We start from the raw sequence: 13703 nt of genomic DNA on the forward strand, positions 1-13703 counted from the left end.
TAATATCTAGTTTGTTGAACACCTTTTAGTCTATATGGTTAAGCCTAGCTTTAATAGCAGGGTGATGTAAGATTGCTTTGAGCACCTAACTGGATATGTGTACTGACTGTTTCAATAGTTCCATGATATTTGCTCTGGCAACAATTGCTCTGCTGTAAATTCTACACCATGGCTCGACATGAGCAGTGGCTCGGGCAACCAAAAATGAGAATTGGGCCACCAAAATTCTTTAAAAGCCAACACTTGGTGGCCCGGTTTGGCTACCAAAGTTTTGATAAATTGTAATGTTTTCTATTGTTTCAGGCCACTAAATTTGCTTTGCGGGCCACCAAAATTGTAAAACTGGTGATTTTGGTGGACCGATCGGGCCACCGAGCAATAATGTTAGTGTGTAGCCTTGTCTACACACTAATTGAATGACAAACTTCAACCCTAGGTTTAACACTATAGCCTACACTAAACCTAAGATAAAACCCTATTGCAACCCTAACCATACATCTTAGAGGAAACAAAGCCCTGAGCAGTTTTTGCCGGAGCAAATGTTGCATCACCATATCAATACCCTTTATTATCATTGTTTACGTACAGATGCAAGGTTTTTAAGCCCTGGGGAGTCTTTTAACTTTACTTCGCCCAACTATCCAAATGAATACGGTGCCAATGTGTACTATCTTTACACCTTCGAGACCAGTCAAAGCTATCAAATTCAGGTAAGAGTTCAAGTTATTATAGAGATCCATTGGCTCAGTTTTTTTTTTAAAGGGTTAAAATCCCCTCCGGAGGGGGGGGGACGCTCATCAACATTTGCCATCTGAATACCTCTCAGATTGTAAAATTATGATATTGGCTGCCAAAATGTCCTTGTTTTTGATTTGGTGATTGATCCGTGGCATGTTTAATATAATAATAACACTCAATATTTATAACATGCTTTTCCCACATTGCCCAAAGCGCTCACAATTTCAGTTAAACTTATTTATGCAAACAAAAAATCAGAGTGACATCAAATGAAGACAGTCGCCTAGAACAAAACAGTTTTAAGCTAGGGACTTCTTAAATGACTCAATTGTTGGGGATTGTCTTATTGTGAGAGGGAGTTTGTTCCATTCCATTGAGGATGCAACGGTGAATGTTCTATCTCCGGTCTGTTTTCGTTTAGTTGGATATGTTAATTTAAGTGGGTGTTCAGAGGATCTAGTTCTTATTAATATTGTGTATATCGAGAAAAAAAATGCACCCATGACGAAAAAAAATTGTGCAGACACTTCAAGGTAGCTGTGACTGAAAAGTCATGATTGAATTTCTCTGCTCGGGACAATAATTTATGGAATAATGGCCTTATGGCAAAATGTATCTTGGAATAAATTGGAATGGTGATTCCAGTCATTTTTACCTTTTGTCTTTTTGAACGACTGTATGATTATTTTCTGTTGCAGTTTTTCAGGGTTTCCTCTTTACCACGTGCATGCATGTATCAGAGACACAATCAACAATGAGCACCTTATGGCTCTTTTTGTTATAAAGTTAAACCAATATTAGCCACAGCTTACAACCTATTTGGATTCTGCATACAGATCGATGTCTATCAATTTTCCACTGCCCTCGGAGGGTTCACAACTATTGGCGATGGGCTCGATCCAACCAATCACAACTCTGCTCTTGCCTATCTGAACCACTATACCCAAGTCCCAACCTCTTCAACAATAAGAGTTACGTCGACTTCGTATACACTCTGGCTGGAGATTCACGGAGGCCCGTATGGATTTGATGTGTTGTATGCATCGGCAACCTCGATACCGCTTAGTAAGTAATTGTTTTAAAAGGATGGTCCGGGCTGAAAATATTCATATCTATATAAATAGAGTAAAATTCCCAGAGCAAAATGCTGAAAATTTTTCCAAATCGGATAACAAATAATGAAGTTATTGAATTTTAAAGTTTATCAATATTTTGTGAAAACAGTCGTATGCACATCGTCATGAATATTCATTAGGTGGGCTGATGATGTCACATCCCCACTTTCCTTTTCCTTATGTTATTACATGAAATCATAAATGTTTCATTATTTCATACATGTGTAAATGATGCGTCTCCATTATGATGAAATAAGTTGCAGCAGTAAATAATAATGCACTCAATCAGTTGTTTTAGTTCTTGGTAGAAAAATGTTGAATAAACCTAATTTCATATAATAAAATACAAAAAAACAAGTGGGATATGACATCATCAGCCCACCTAATGAATATTCATAAAGACATGTCTAGAACGGTTTCACCGGAATAATGCAAATCTTAAAAATTCAATAACTTTGTTATTTGTTATCCGATTTTGATCAAATTTTCAGCATTTTGCTTTGTGAATTTTACTCTATTTATTGAGATATAAATATGTTCAGCCTGGACCATCCCTTTAAGAGCTGATAAAATTCAATTGACTCATTCATTCATATACCAATTTATTCAGGAAGGTATTTTTGTATTAGTATGACATGTCTTGACAGCTTCATCTATCTACACTGTATAACGGGGTGCAAGCCAGTGTTTTTCTGGACGAGAATGAAGGTAGGCTAGAGTCCTTGAAAAAGCCAAAGAGATCCTGACCAATGAGAACCATGCTCTCCATAAATATTATAATTTGATGAGGTCAGGCAAACGTCTGAGATCACTTCCGGGCAGAACCTCACGCTTTGTAAATTCTCTTGTTCCTGTTTCAATCCATACATTTAATAGCCATACTTAAAATGGTATCCCCCCTTGATCCTGCCTTTATTTCAATTTCACTATCTTTGTTTGTTGATTTGCATAAATTAATATTATTATTATTATTGTTATTATTATTATCATTATTATGATTATTATTATTATCATTGTTGTTGTTGTTATTTACATTATGTCTTGTGTTTTTATTTCCTATAGCTTGTGAAGCGGACGAGTACATATGCCCTGGGTACTGCATTCCTGGTGATTTTGAGTGTGATTTCTGGCATGACTGTCTCAACGGAGAGGACGAGATGGGATGTGGTCATGAAGAAAGGATCAATGGTAAGTCTACAGGGAGGGGTGTTTCAAGAAGATTTAAGTTAGAGTCACATTTAAATGCTTACGCATTTAAGCTAGACAACACACAACCTTATTGATTAATACGTAGTCGTGCACATCCTTTTGGCATGATCTGACCAATATGGTCATGAGCTTTATACCGCACGCAACTAGGAATTTAAGTGAAACACTAAGGCATAGTTAAATCTTTGTGAAACACACCCCTCCCACTTCCTTTTATATTCACTTTTTCCACAAGCAGTTGGTGTGCTTCTCAGACATCATACTACAACATGGGCTATCCGCATTTGTACAACGCCTACTTAGCTTGTTGTACACAAGCAAATGGGAGGCTGAATGTCAAACATTTGTACCGTTGCACACAATACGTACCATCCAAAATGTACCATTGCACAGCTTTAGGAGGTGACGTCACACAATTTAATTCATTGCGCTTAGCCTGCTGGCTAAATGCGCAATGCTGCCCAAGGTCATGTGCGCTTATGGGATTTTGCTTTTCGCTTTCAATTTTTTTGCTCCCTTTTCATAGATTACTGCAGGGAAAAACTCTTGTTTTTGTCATATTTTAATTCCGAGGCGTTGTACAACACAAATAGCAAATATTCTTATTCATGCAATGGTGAAAGAAAGAGACGCTCTATTCAACTCAGCTAACGCCTCGTTGAATAGAGCGTCTTTCTTTCACCTCATGCGAAATCTCGCACCATCGCACTCATGTCTATTCGCTATTTGTATATTGGCTACCCATAATTAAACCAGGGTCCCATAACACAAAGGTTAGCAATTATTGTACGCTTGATTTTTTACGATTGATAGTACATTGTAGCCAATGGAATCAGTCGTAGAAAAATGTTCTACGATCATTACTAAGCTTTGTGTTCCGGGCCCGTATTTTAAATCAAACGCAAGTTCAGTATACGGCCCAGCGAGTGCACATACATGTACAATCCAGAAATACTCTTCATGGAAGTGCAAAGATGTATGAGATACATGTACGTATGATTATGGAAATGTATTGAAATTGATGAAATCATTGGTTCTCTCCTCTTTTTTGACATTCCAGAATACACCCTCGACCTGGACAGTTCTCAGGTATTTACGTCACCGAACTACTCCTCCCCTTACGTGGGCGACCACGGGCTGTACTACTGGTCGTTCGATGGATCGGCCGTGGAAGGCGATTACATCATCCGGTTCACCTTCCACCCCTACAACATCAGTGCTTCGTCGTACGTCGCCTTCGGGAGCGGCCTGGACTTCACCAACCAAAGCTCTTTCTACGCCGTTTATGGAGGACAGGATGACCTTGACCTTCATCATCATTACTCCGCGGAGAACCAGGTGTGGGTGGAGTTCTACGTGGGCGGGGAAAGCACTTCCTACCCCGGTTTCTCTGCTACGGCTGAACTCATTTTGCGTTCGGGTAAGTTCAGTCGAATAGAGAAATTATCCTTTTTGAATATCTGCTACTGTAACAGCTGAGTCTTATTTCTTATCAAGGTAAGAAAAAATAAAGGAAATGTTATTAACATTACCTATGTTGATTTAATTAAAAAGGTATTTTGCAATGAATTTACTGCAAATCGTAGGATTATGACTTTGTTGAAGTCAGCAAATACTATCTCCTGATAATCCAATCATAAATGTAATCTACATACAAATGGCATCAAATTATTTTTAAGAAGATACTCTTACACAATTTGTGTTGGTGACAATTTTTTTCCTTTCATTAAATAGTAGTATTAGTTCTACATAACTTGTATTTGTAGTATAAGTTGTGGTAGCAATATTACTGTTGGCAGTAGGAATAAAAGTACAGTATACTAGGTAGTAGTAATAGTAGTAGTAGTGATAGTAACAGTAGCAGCACTATCAGCAGTATTAGAAATATTATAACGAGACTTATTGATATTATATCTCATTCCTTTGCATTCCTTTTTTGTAGACCAATGTGCTGAAAACCAGTTCCAATGCCCTGACTTAACCTGTATACCTCTATTCTACCAATGTGACTTTTATCCTGATTGTGTGCCTGGCTATACCGATGAACTTCTTTGCCCGCATCCTCCCGTTGGTAAGGTTGTGATTTTTAAAGGACAAATCGGGGAATAACTTTAATCTCAAATTTGATAGGCATTTAAAGAGAAAAACTTTCTACTACATGTTTGTTCTGTAAGTCCTACATGTATGTTAAAAATTGCGACATAAAGGAAATTTTCTGTTGAAGTCATTAAAAAAAATGTGGAGCAAACCCTAAAAGGACTGGGCTGCAGTATTTGAGATGTATTGAGGGCTGGGGGGGGGGGGGGGGAGAGAGTCATCATGGCCCCCCAGTCCTTTTAGGGTTAAAGAATATACTTTTTATCATGTATTTATAAAATTATAAAAAAAGTTCTGAAATATAAATTTCAGAAGTGAATCAATAAATAAATGAAATGAAAATAATTGATCATCTTATGATCATAATAATGTTTAATTGTAATGTGGTGTAGCAATAATTCAGTAACACCTTCTATCAATTTTCAGTTCACCAGGAGATTATCCTGGAAACTTCCTACGACTTCACGTCCCCTCTCTATCCTGCAAGCTATCCCGGCAACAGCACGTTCTTCCCCTACACCTTCTCATCCCCCGACCCAAGCAAGCACATCATGTTTGAGTTCTCCGTCTTCCAAGTCGGCCTAGGCGGCGCTCTCTCGTTCGGGACGGGGCACGATTATTTCAACTTCCCGTCAACTTTCGACGTGTTCCACTCAAACGTGGCTCCTACGACTGTGTATGCACAATCGGACCAGGTGTGGGTGGAATTCTTTTCCGGTTTTACCGACGGTCAGGGATTCCGCGCGACCGTCTCGACGTATCCTGCTGGTCGTGAGTAGCGATTACTTAACCCTTTCGCTTCCTAGGCCCCTGTTGCATAAAAGTTACCGTTGTGGTAGCTTTGCCATCCAATGGTAACTTGCGTGGAATCCTTGATTTTGATTGGCTTTTGATCAGTGATACCATTGTAGTTACCATTGGATGGTCACTATAATAGTAAATTTTAAAGAACAAGTTCACCCCTACAAAAAATTGATTTGGATAAAAAGAGAAAAATCCAACAAGCATAGCACTGAAAATTTCATCAAAATCGGATCTAAAAAAGAAAGTTATGACAATCCTTGATTTTGATTGGCTGTTGATCAGTGTTACCATTGGATGGTTCCTATAATAGTAAATATTAAGCAACGGGGCCCAGGAGTTGGAAACAACTTGTAAATGTAAAAATATCATGAATGAAGGAAAAGGAAGCCTCATGCTATATGGTTTTAAAAGCAGTCAAAAGTGAGTGATAAAACACCAAAGCATTTAATTTGAATGACGATATGAAGAGGAGGAATGTTGTGGGTGTTTTGTTTGGAATAATGTACTGGGGGGGATTTCATTAAACGTCAATTATTTTTGATGGCTTTTGTTATAAGCTACTGAAATGTTTGCATCTGATTGGCTGAGAGCAAAATAGTGTACTTGTAAATCACTGACAAAAGTTTTCATGACCCCCCACACACACACACACCCACAGATTCAGTTGTAAATCATTGATAATCACAATATTTTACTATAATTGCAAATGTGGAACCAATCTGGGCCCCGTCTTACAAAGATTTACGATTGATCCAATCAATCATTAATTTATGGAAATCCATCTTTGTCAAAAAAATTTCCTCAGGAAAATTGCAAAATGTCCCTTGCAAACAGAGGAGAACATACCAAATCATCAAGAAATCAATTAATTTATGGATATACATTCATATCTGGAGAAAAATTTTAACAAACATGCATTTTATATGTTGACTTTGCTGGCTTTCCATAGTTGCGATTGATCGGATCAATCGCAATCGGATCAATCACAACTCTTTGTAAGACGGGCCCCAGGGCATGTTTTTTTTTTAAGATGGAGTTTGTATGATGCCTTAATTTCTATTTTACTAACTCTTCTTGGCTATTAAAAGTCTAGACTGATTTTTTCTTTAAATAAAATATCAAGAGCTTCACATATGTCAAGGATCAATTATTTTGTCTATAAAATCAGGAAGCATGAGAATAATTAAAATGCAATGCTTCACGATGCACGGGGTAAGAGAATTCAGCTATGTAGCTGATGTCAGCTGATTTTTGTTTTGATTTTCATCTTAATTTTAAGTTATTTTAACTTACCTCTGTACAGAAGTATGGGGGTTCTTTCAATCTCAGGGTTTTTTTTTCCAACTCTCTTCAGCTTTTATGTGTGATCACCCTCATCATTGATAATATGAAAAAAATAAAGATTAATTGTTTTATGATTTGAAAAAAGATGATGATTTTTTTTTTCTTCTCTGATGTAAAAGTGGTTATTAGTATTGGTTTAATGTATTTTTCTCTTCTGTGTTTCTTCCCCATTTTCTTTTTCTCTCCTTCAATCCCGTAGTCATCCCTCCCACGGTGGTCTGTGATTCTAGCCAATGGGCATGTCACGATGGACTGTACTGTATTCCACTAAGCTATCGATGTGATGGTCATCAGGACTGTCCCTCCAACGGAGAAGACGAACATGGATGTCGTAAGTAGCCATTTCCCTATCATTCCACAAATACCAACCAATATTAAACTTATTGTATTATTGATATGCATTTCGTACAGTAAAATTTCAATTTTTTTTTCTATTCCAATATTTCTTTAGTCAGTAAATGTTGAATCCTATCTAATACAATTAAGTATTTCAAAATAATTCTTAACAGTCGCAATTGTCATAATTATACAGTTTGTTCATACATGTATGGAAATGTATACATACAGTTTATTCTGTGTGTGTTGATTCTTTAATTAGGACCTTGGATTATGTTTGAAACTTTTGTGTGGGGGCGTCATGGTCTAGTGGTTAAGACTCGTCTTTCAATCTGAAGGATGTGGGTTCGATTCCAAGCCATGGCGTGTTTTCCTTCGGCAAGAAGTTTACCCACATGGTGCTACACTCAACCCAGGTGAGGTAAATGGGTACCGGCAGGAAGTAATTCCTAAAAAAACTGTGCGCTCCGGAATCGGTAGACTAGCTTAGCCGGGGTAATATAGGAGTGCCTAGAGCACCCAGCAAGGTGGATACGTGTGCTATACAAACCCTATATTATTAGTTATTATTTAAACTTGATTTTGAAGAATTAAATATGACATTTGCTTTTGTATACGGGTCTAAACAAATTATTTCAACTATTAATGTTCGAACTTTATACATGCGTAAGGCACCTTTGACCCCCAAAGTCAAAAGTCAGGAATCCTGCAAGCATTCTTATGCTTTTAATTCTCACATTTTATTGTAGAAAATAACGGGCAATTTGCAGGAAAGCTACAATGAAAATAAATAATAATAATAATCTGCTTTCAAATATAGTGCTTAATACATTGGAACGACGTCTAAGCCCTTTACAGACATATTATTACCCTGGTCATAGGATTCTGGCATGCCCGCATAAGATGTATGCACTTTCTCCACTCCCTGGGGAGCATTCCAACAAGATTTCCAATACTTGATTGCTAAGCATACGGCATAGGCTTTTGCATCCTACCGGGTACCCATTTAACACCTGGGTGGAGAGTGGCAAAGTGTGGATTGACGCCTTGCCAAAGGACGCTAGGCCGTGGTGGGATTCGAACACATGACCTCATGATTACAAGGCAAGAGTCAGAACCGCTACACCACGATGCTTCCATGAAGAGCACTCTCATAACGGGATTCCTGCCAAAAGACTCGGTATAGACGTTTGACAAGTTGCCTAACTATATATTACCATTTTATGTATTATCTATCTCTTATATTTCTTTCTTTTTCAAATGCACAATATACGCCGTTATCTACATGTATATCTCTCATTCACTCTCTGTCTATTTAATAGCTAATTCAAACTGCAGAGAGTACCAGTTTGAATGTAAAAATGGAGCATGCCTTCCTGAGCATTCCCAGTGTAACGGCCTAGAGCAGTGCTCAGAAGGAGAAGATGAAATAGGCTGCGGGCATCAAGGTAAATCATGGGGCCTGTTTCATGAAACTTGTTACAATAACAAATTTGCAATAACAGTTTAAAGCTACTGAAATCAATCAATTCGATTGGTTGATAGTAAACTTGTTAAGCTGAAGCCAGGGTTATAATATCCAAGTCCTTATATGAGGACTGTTTATTATTATCATCATTATCATAGAAACTGTGCTATACAGGACCGTTTATTATTATTATTGTAGAAATTGTGCATTTGTTATAACAAGTATTTATGAAAAGGGACCCAGAATGGCATAAAAATAGCGAACGGGCGTGAGTGCGATGGTACAAGGGAGATGCTCTATTCAATGAGGTGTAGGCGATCTGAATAGAACATCTCTCCTGCACTAAATGTGAAATCTTGTATGATCGTATGAATTAGAATTATTTGCTATTTACTTTATACAACACCTCCGAAGTTAGTGAAATTGTGAATAGAGTGAATAATGATTGATTTTTCCTTTCAGTGTTCCCTAAAAATAAGGAAACGATTAATATCGCAAGCAAAACTTAAATTCCTTGAGCAGCATGCCTTACTAGCTCTGATTTAAGAGCATATCTGGGGAGTTTTACATGTAAGGAATTGTCGAAAGTTTTATTTGACAAGTCCCGTTTTATCCGACAATTACCATGGTACCATTGCTTCCTATCCAATCAGGGGCATTTCATCAACATTTTTGTCTGACAAGTTGTCAGATCTGACATCTTTCCTTGATTTTGATTGGCTGAGAGGCATTTAATGTTACTATGGCAACTGTCGGATAAAACAGGACTTGTCGGACGTTTTATCCTTTCATGAAATGCTTTCCAGAATGAAGGAAAATGTTGATGAAATCCTCCCCTGTAGCATTAGTGCACAATGGCCCGAATTAAGCGTTCTTTATAAAGGAAATCTGCATAAACCATGGATTCAACCGTGGGTTTTCGAAACCACCTTTGTGAATTAGGGCCTTTGAGTCTATACTCCTATGCTTATTGCCACTTGATTAGTGCACTTAGTGCAATGAATTTAATTGTATTGTGGCATCACCTAACCATGTTGTACTGTCTATGTCTTCTGTATCTTCTTGTGCAGGGCCCCCAAGTAAAACATTGTTTACTTCACTAACGGGTTACCCTTGGTAAATAAACAAAATTCCTGAAAATAAATAATTAGATACATAAACAATTTGCTGTTAATTCATTTCATTTATTGTAGGAGAATGCACTGATCAACAGTTCCGATGTACTAACGGCACGTGTATTCCGGGCCATCAGAGATGTAATTACTTTGAAGATTGCCTAGATGGATCTGACGAGAGTCAAGCAGAATGTGGTAAGCTACATTGTACTCTCTCGTAATAAAGTGTGTTTCTAAAAAAAAGGTAATCAAAGTTCAAAGGTCAGCTAAATCAAAGGTACATAGTTACTTTATTTCATGACGAATGACCATGGTAATGATATACATATATGTGTGTATAAATAGGTGTGTGTGGGTGTGTATGTGTGCGTAAAGGGCTTATAAAAGTGGTTGCAGTGTATTAAGCACATATACAGGGTGTTTCTAAAAAAGGTAACTAAAGTTCAAACGTCAGCTATATCAAGAATACAAGGATGATTCTTGTGATTTCTAAATTGCAATACTGTATAAATCATCAATTTTAATTTTACACCTCGCTTGCGTCAACTGAAGGATATGAAACCTACATGTACTTTTTGCAAGTTTGGGGTTTTAAATACCAAACCTACTTTGTTGGAAGTTCTTGGGTTCATCAGGGATTTTTTAAATGTTTGTTTATCCGGAGCTTGCAAATTTTGTTGTATTGCCTAGTATATGAACTGTGAATGGGTTTGCTTTATGTAAATGGGCTGTCACACCTCAAGTGTCGCACAAAAGAATTATCTTGTAAACTCGATTATGTACTCGCTGATTATATACCCCGATTATCTCCTTTTCTGCTCTACATAAATTTTGTTTTCTCACTCTCTCTGTTTTTTGGGCCCCTGTAATGACCCATTATTGTTGCTGTAGATTATGATGATGATGATTATGGTGATGATGATGATGGAGATGATGATAATGATATGATGTTGATGATAGTGATAATGATGATGACGATGATGATGATGATAATGATGATGATGAAGATGATGATGATAAAAGTGGTGGTGATGAGGATGGTGATGATGATGATGATGATGATGATGATGATAATAAAAGTGGTGGTGATGAGAATGATGATGATGATGATGGTGATGATGATGATGATAGTGGTGGTGGTGATCGATATGGTGATGATTGTGGTAAGGATGATGATGATCATCATGATGATGGTAATGATGATGTTGATGCTATGATGGTCATAACGACAATGATGAAGATCATGTTGATGACACGATGGTAGTCCTATGTGATGATGATATTGATTTTCTGCTCTCAATGACGTGTTTCTCTCCCCCTCTCTTACTTTCCCTCATAAAGGACCCTGTAATAACCTGGATTCCTACACTTGCAATGCCGGTAACTGCATCCCTCTCTACTGGCGGTGTGATTTCTACATTGACTGTTACGATGGCGATGATGAAATGCAATGCCATTTCCTCAATGATCCAAGTAAGACCTCCGTAATTGATTGATTGAATTATTTATTAAGCATTATTTAAACAGGGTAACCCCATCAGTAGTCAAAGACTGTTGTACTTGGGGGCCCTGTATAACATAAAACAAAATAAAATACAACTGCAATACAAATCCTAAACATAAACAGATGGAAATTTCAGGTGTACAGTATTGTGTTCATACAACACATTTCATTCTTCATCAAACCATCCTTTTATTCTGTCATTCTATCGTGCTATTAATTCATGCCTCATTACATGTATCTCAACTACTGTTTCCATCTCCGTTCACAAGCTCACTATCATCATGTTTCCTCCCCTGACCAGTTGTGTAAATATTGACCATGCTGTATTACCCCCACCATGAACAACCCCTTGTTCAACTCCATCTGTTTATACTTTCCTTATCACTATGCCTTCCTCAGAATATTATGTAACTATGTATAGTGAATTATATATTGTAGTGTAGTATAGAGAATAAAGTCAGTTGTGAATGTAACTCCAAGCCAAGCAGACATGCCTAGTTATTGAGTAGAGATTGAGACCGAGTATGAGTTCAAGTGTGTATTAGAGTTAGGATACACATACACAAAATACAGCATCTACAGTAATAACAGAATGTTGTATATAAAATTGAGAACAATAGTTTAACCAAGAACAGAAGTAGAAAGCGATCGGGAAGGAAGGAGAAGGTAAGGGTGAGATGGGATTAAATAGAGAGCTAGAGCGGAAGAAGAAGGCACATCACCATACTTTTACAATATTATATAATAATAACATAAAATAACAATATCAATCCATTCCAAACTGCATGGATCCAGGTTTAACAAAACTAGTACATGTAGCTAGATCGACTGTGGTCAGGGACTCACCAAGTTACGAACCAAATTTAAACTCTAGGTACAGGTGACCCATAAAGCACACTTTAATTTGTAGTTTCTCTTTAACCTGAACACCATCAATTTTATGTGGCTGCCATTAATTTCATGCTTAAAGAGAAATGCCAGTTGTGGTAACACTCTCAACAGAGTCCAATAAAATGACCACCCAAGTGTTTGTATGTATAAATAAAGAAACATATATGCCAAATGGCTCTGGAAGAAAATGTGAAATTAATGAGAAATGAGCAAAATAAATACGGAATTCCATCAAATGTCGGGTATTTTTCCAAGCAATATTAATCCGTTGTCCCCACATATGCATTTCTGTGCTAGTGATCATGGCCCGTATTCTGAAGTCGGGTTTAAGTTAAACTCAGGTTTAAAGTTGTGGTGTAAGTATGGGAAGCCAAAAGTATCAACATTTGTATTAAGTTGTATGTTTCTTATGTTTACTGTGCTCTTTCCTGATACATCGATGGTGGACACAATCATCTATTTATACTTATGAATGATTTGAGAGCCAAATGAGCTGAAGTATGATATCTCTACTGTTAGTGATTTATGTAACAATTGGCTTGCCATACTTAAACCACAACTTTAAACCTGAGTTTAAGTTAAACCTGACTTCAGAATACGGGCCCATGAGTGTTGTCAGTTTTCAGCTAGCATTTTGTGATTTCACAAAGGTAAGTTTATGTTAATGTACCAGGGTCCCGTTGCATAAAAGTCACTTTGCATGAAATCCTTGATTCTGATTGGCTGTTGATCATCGTTACCATGGCAGTTATCATTGGATGGTAAAGTTACCACAATAGTAACTTTTATGCAGCAGAGCCCAGATCTAGATAGTAGGGTGACAAATAACCTTGACTTTAAAGACTCCGTCATGAAATAATTGTTTGCTGCAACTACATGCATTCTTTTACCTTTAACTACTCATGATGGCATTATATTTGAGTGCCCCTCCCACCATATCTCATATTGCACTTCTAAATACACATTTTCATTTTCTCATCAAACACTGTTGCAGCCTACATTACAGTGGCGTTAGTTGAACAATACGCATTTCGCATGAGGAATGATCTTTTTAAAGGAAGTAGAAAGATGATTTAAATTGG

The 13703-nt window shown here is 37.3% G+C and overlaps 1 protein-coding gene across 1 annotated transcript in view; it reads left to right on the forward strand.

Annotated features, from left to right (window-relative positions):
* The window catches only part of LOC129267001 (low-density lipoprotein receptor-related protein 2-like), a 76046-nt gene that overhangs the window by 20832 nt on the left and 41511 nt on the right, over window positions 1-13703 (forward strand). Inside the window, exons 14-23 of the mRNA XM_064103795.1 lie at window positions 589-710; window positions 1575-1803; window positions 2916-3041; window positions 4123-4482; window positions 5005-5133; window positions 5586-5930; window positions 7507-7638; window positions 8966-9091; window positions 10305-10421; window positions 11568-11699. Coding sequence (XP_063959865.1) covers window positions 589-710; window positions 1575-1803; window positions 2916-3041; window positions 4123-4482; window positions 5005-5133; window positions 5586-5930; window positions 7507-7638; window positions 8966-9091; window positions 10305-10421; window positions 11568-11699 — 1818 coding nt within the window. The remainder of the gene's footprint in view (window positions 1-588; window positions 711-1574; window positions 1804-2915; window positions 3042-4122; window positions 4483-5004; window positions 5134-5585; window positions 5931-7506; window positions 7639-8965; window positions 9092-10304; window positions 10422-11567; window positions 11700-13703) is intronic.

This window comes from Lytechinus pictus, chromosome 8 (genome assembly GCF_037042905.1).
Source record: "Lytechinus pictus isolate F3 Inbred chromosome 8, Lp3.0, whole genome shotgun sequence".
NCBI classification, from domain to species: domain Eukaryota; kingdom Metazoa; phylum Echinodermata; class Echinoidea; order Temnopleuroida; family Toxopneustidae; genus Lytechinus; species Lytechinus pictus.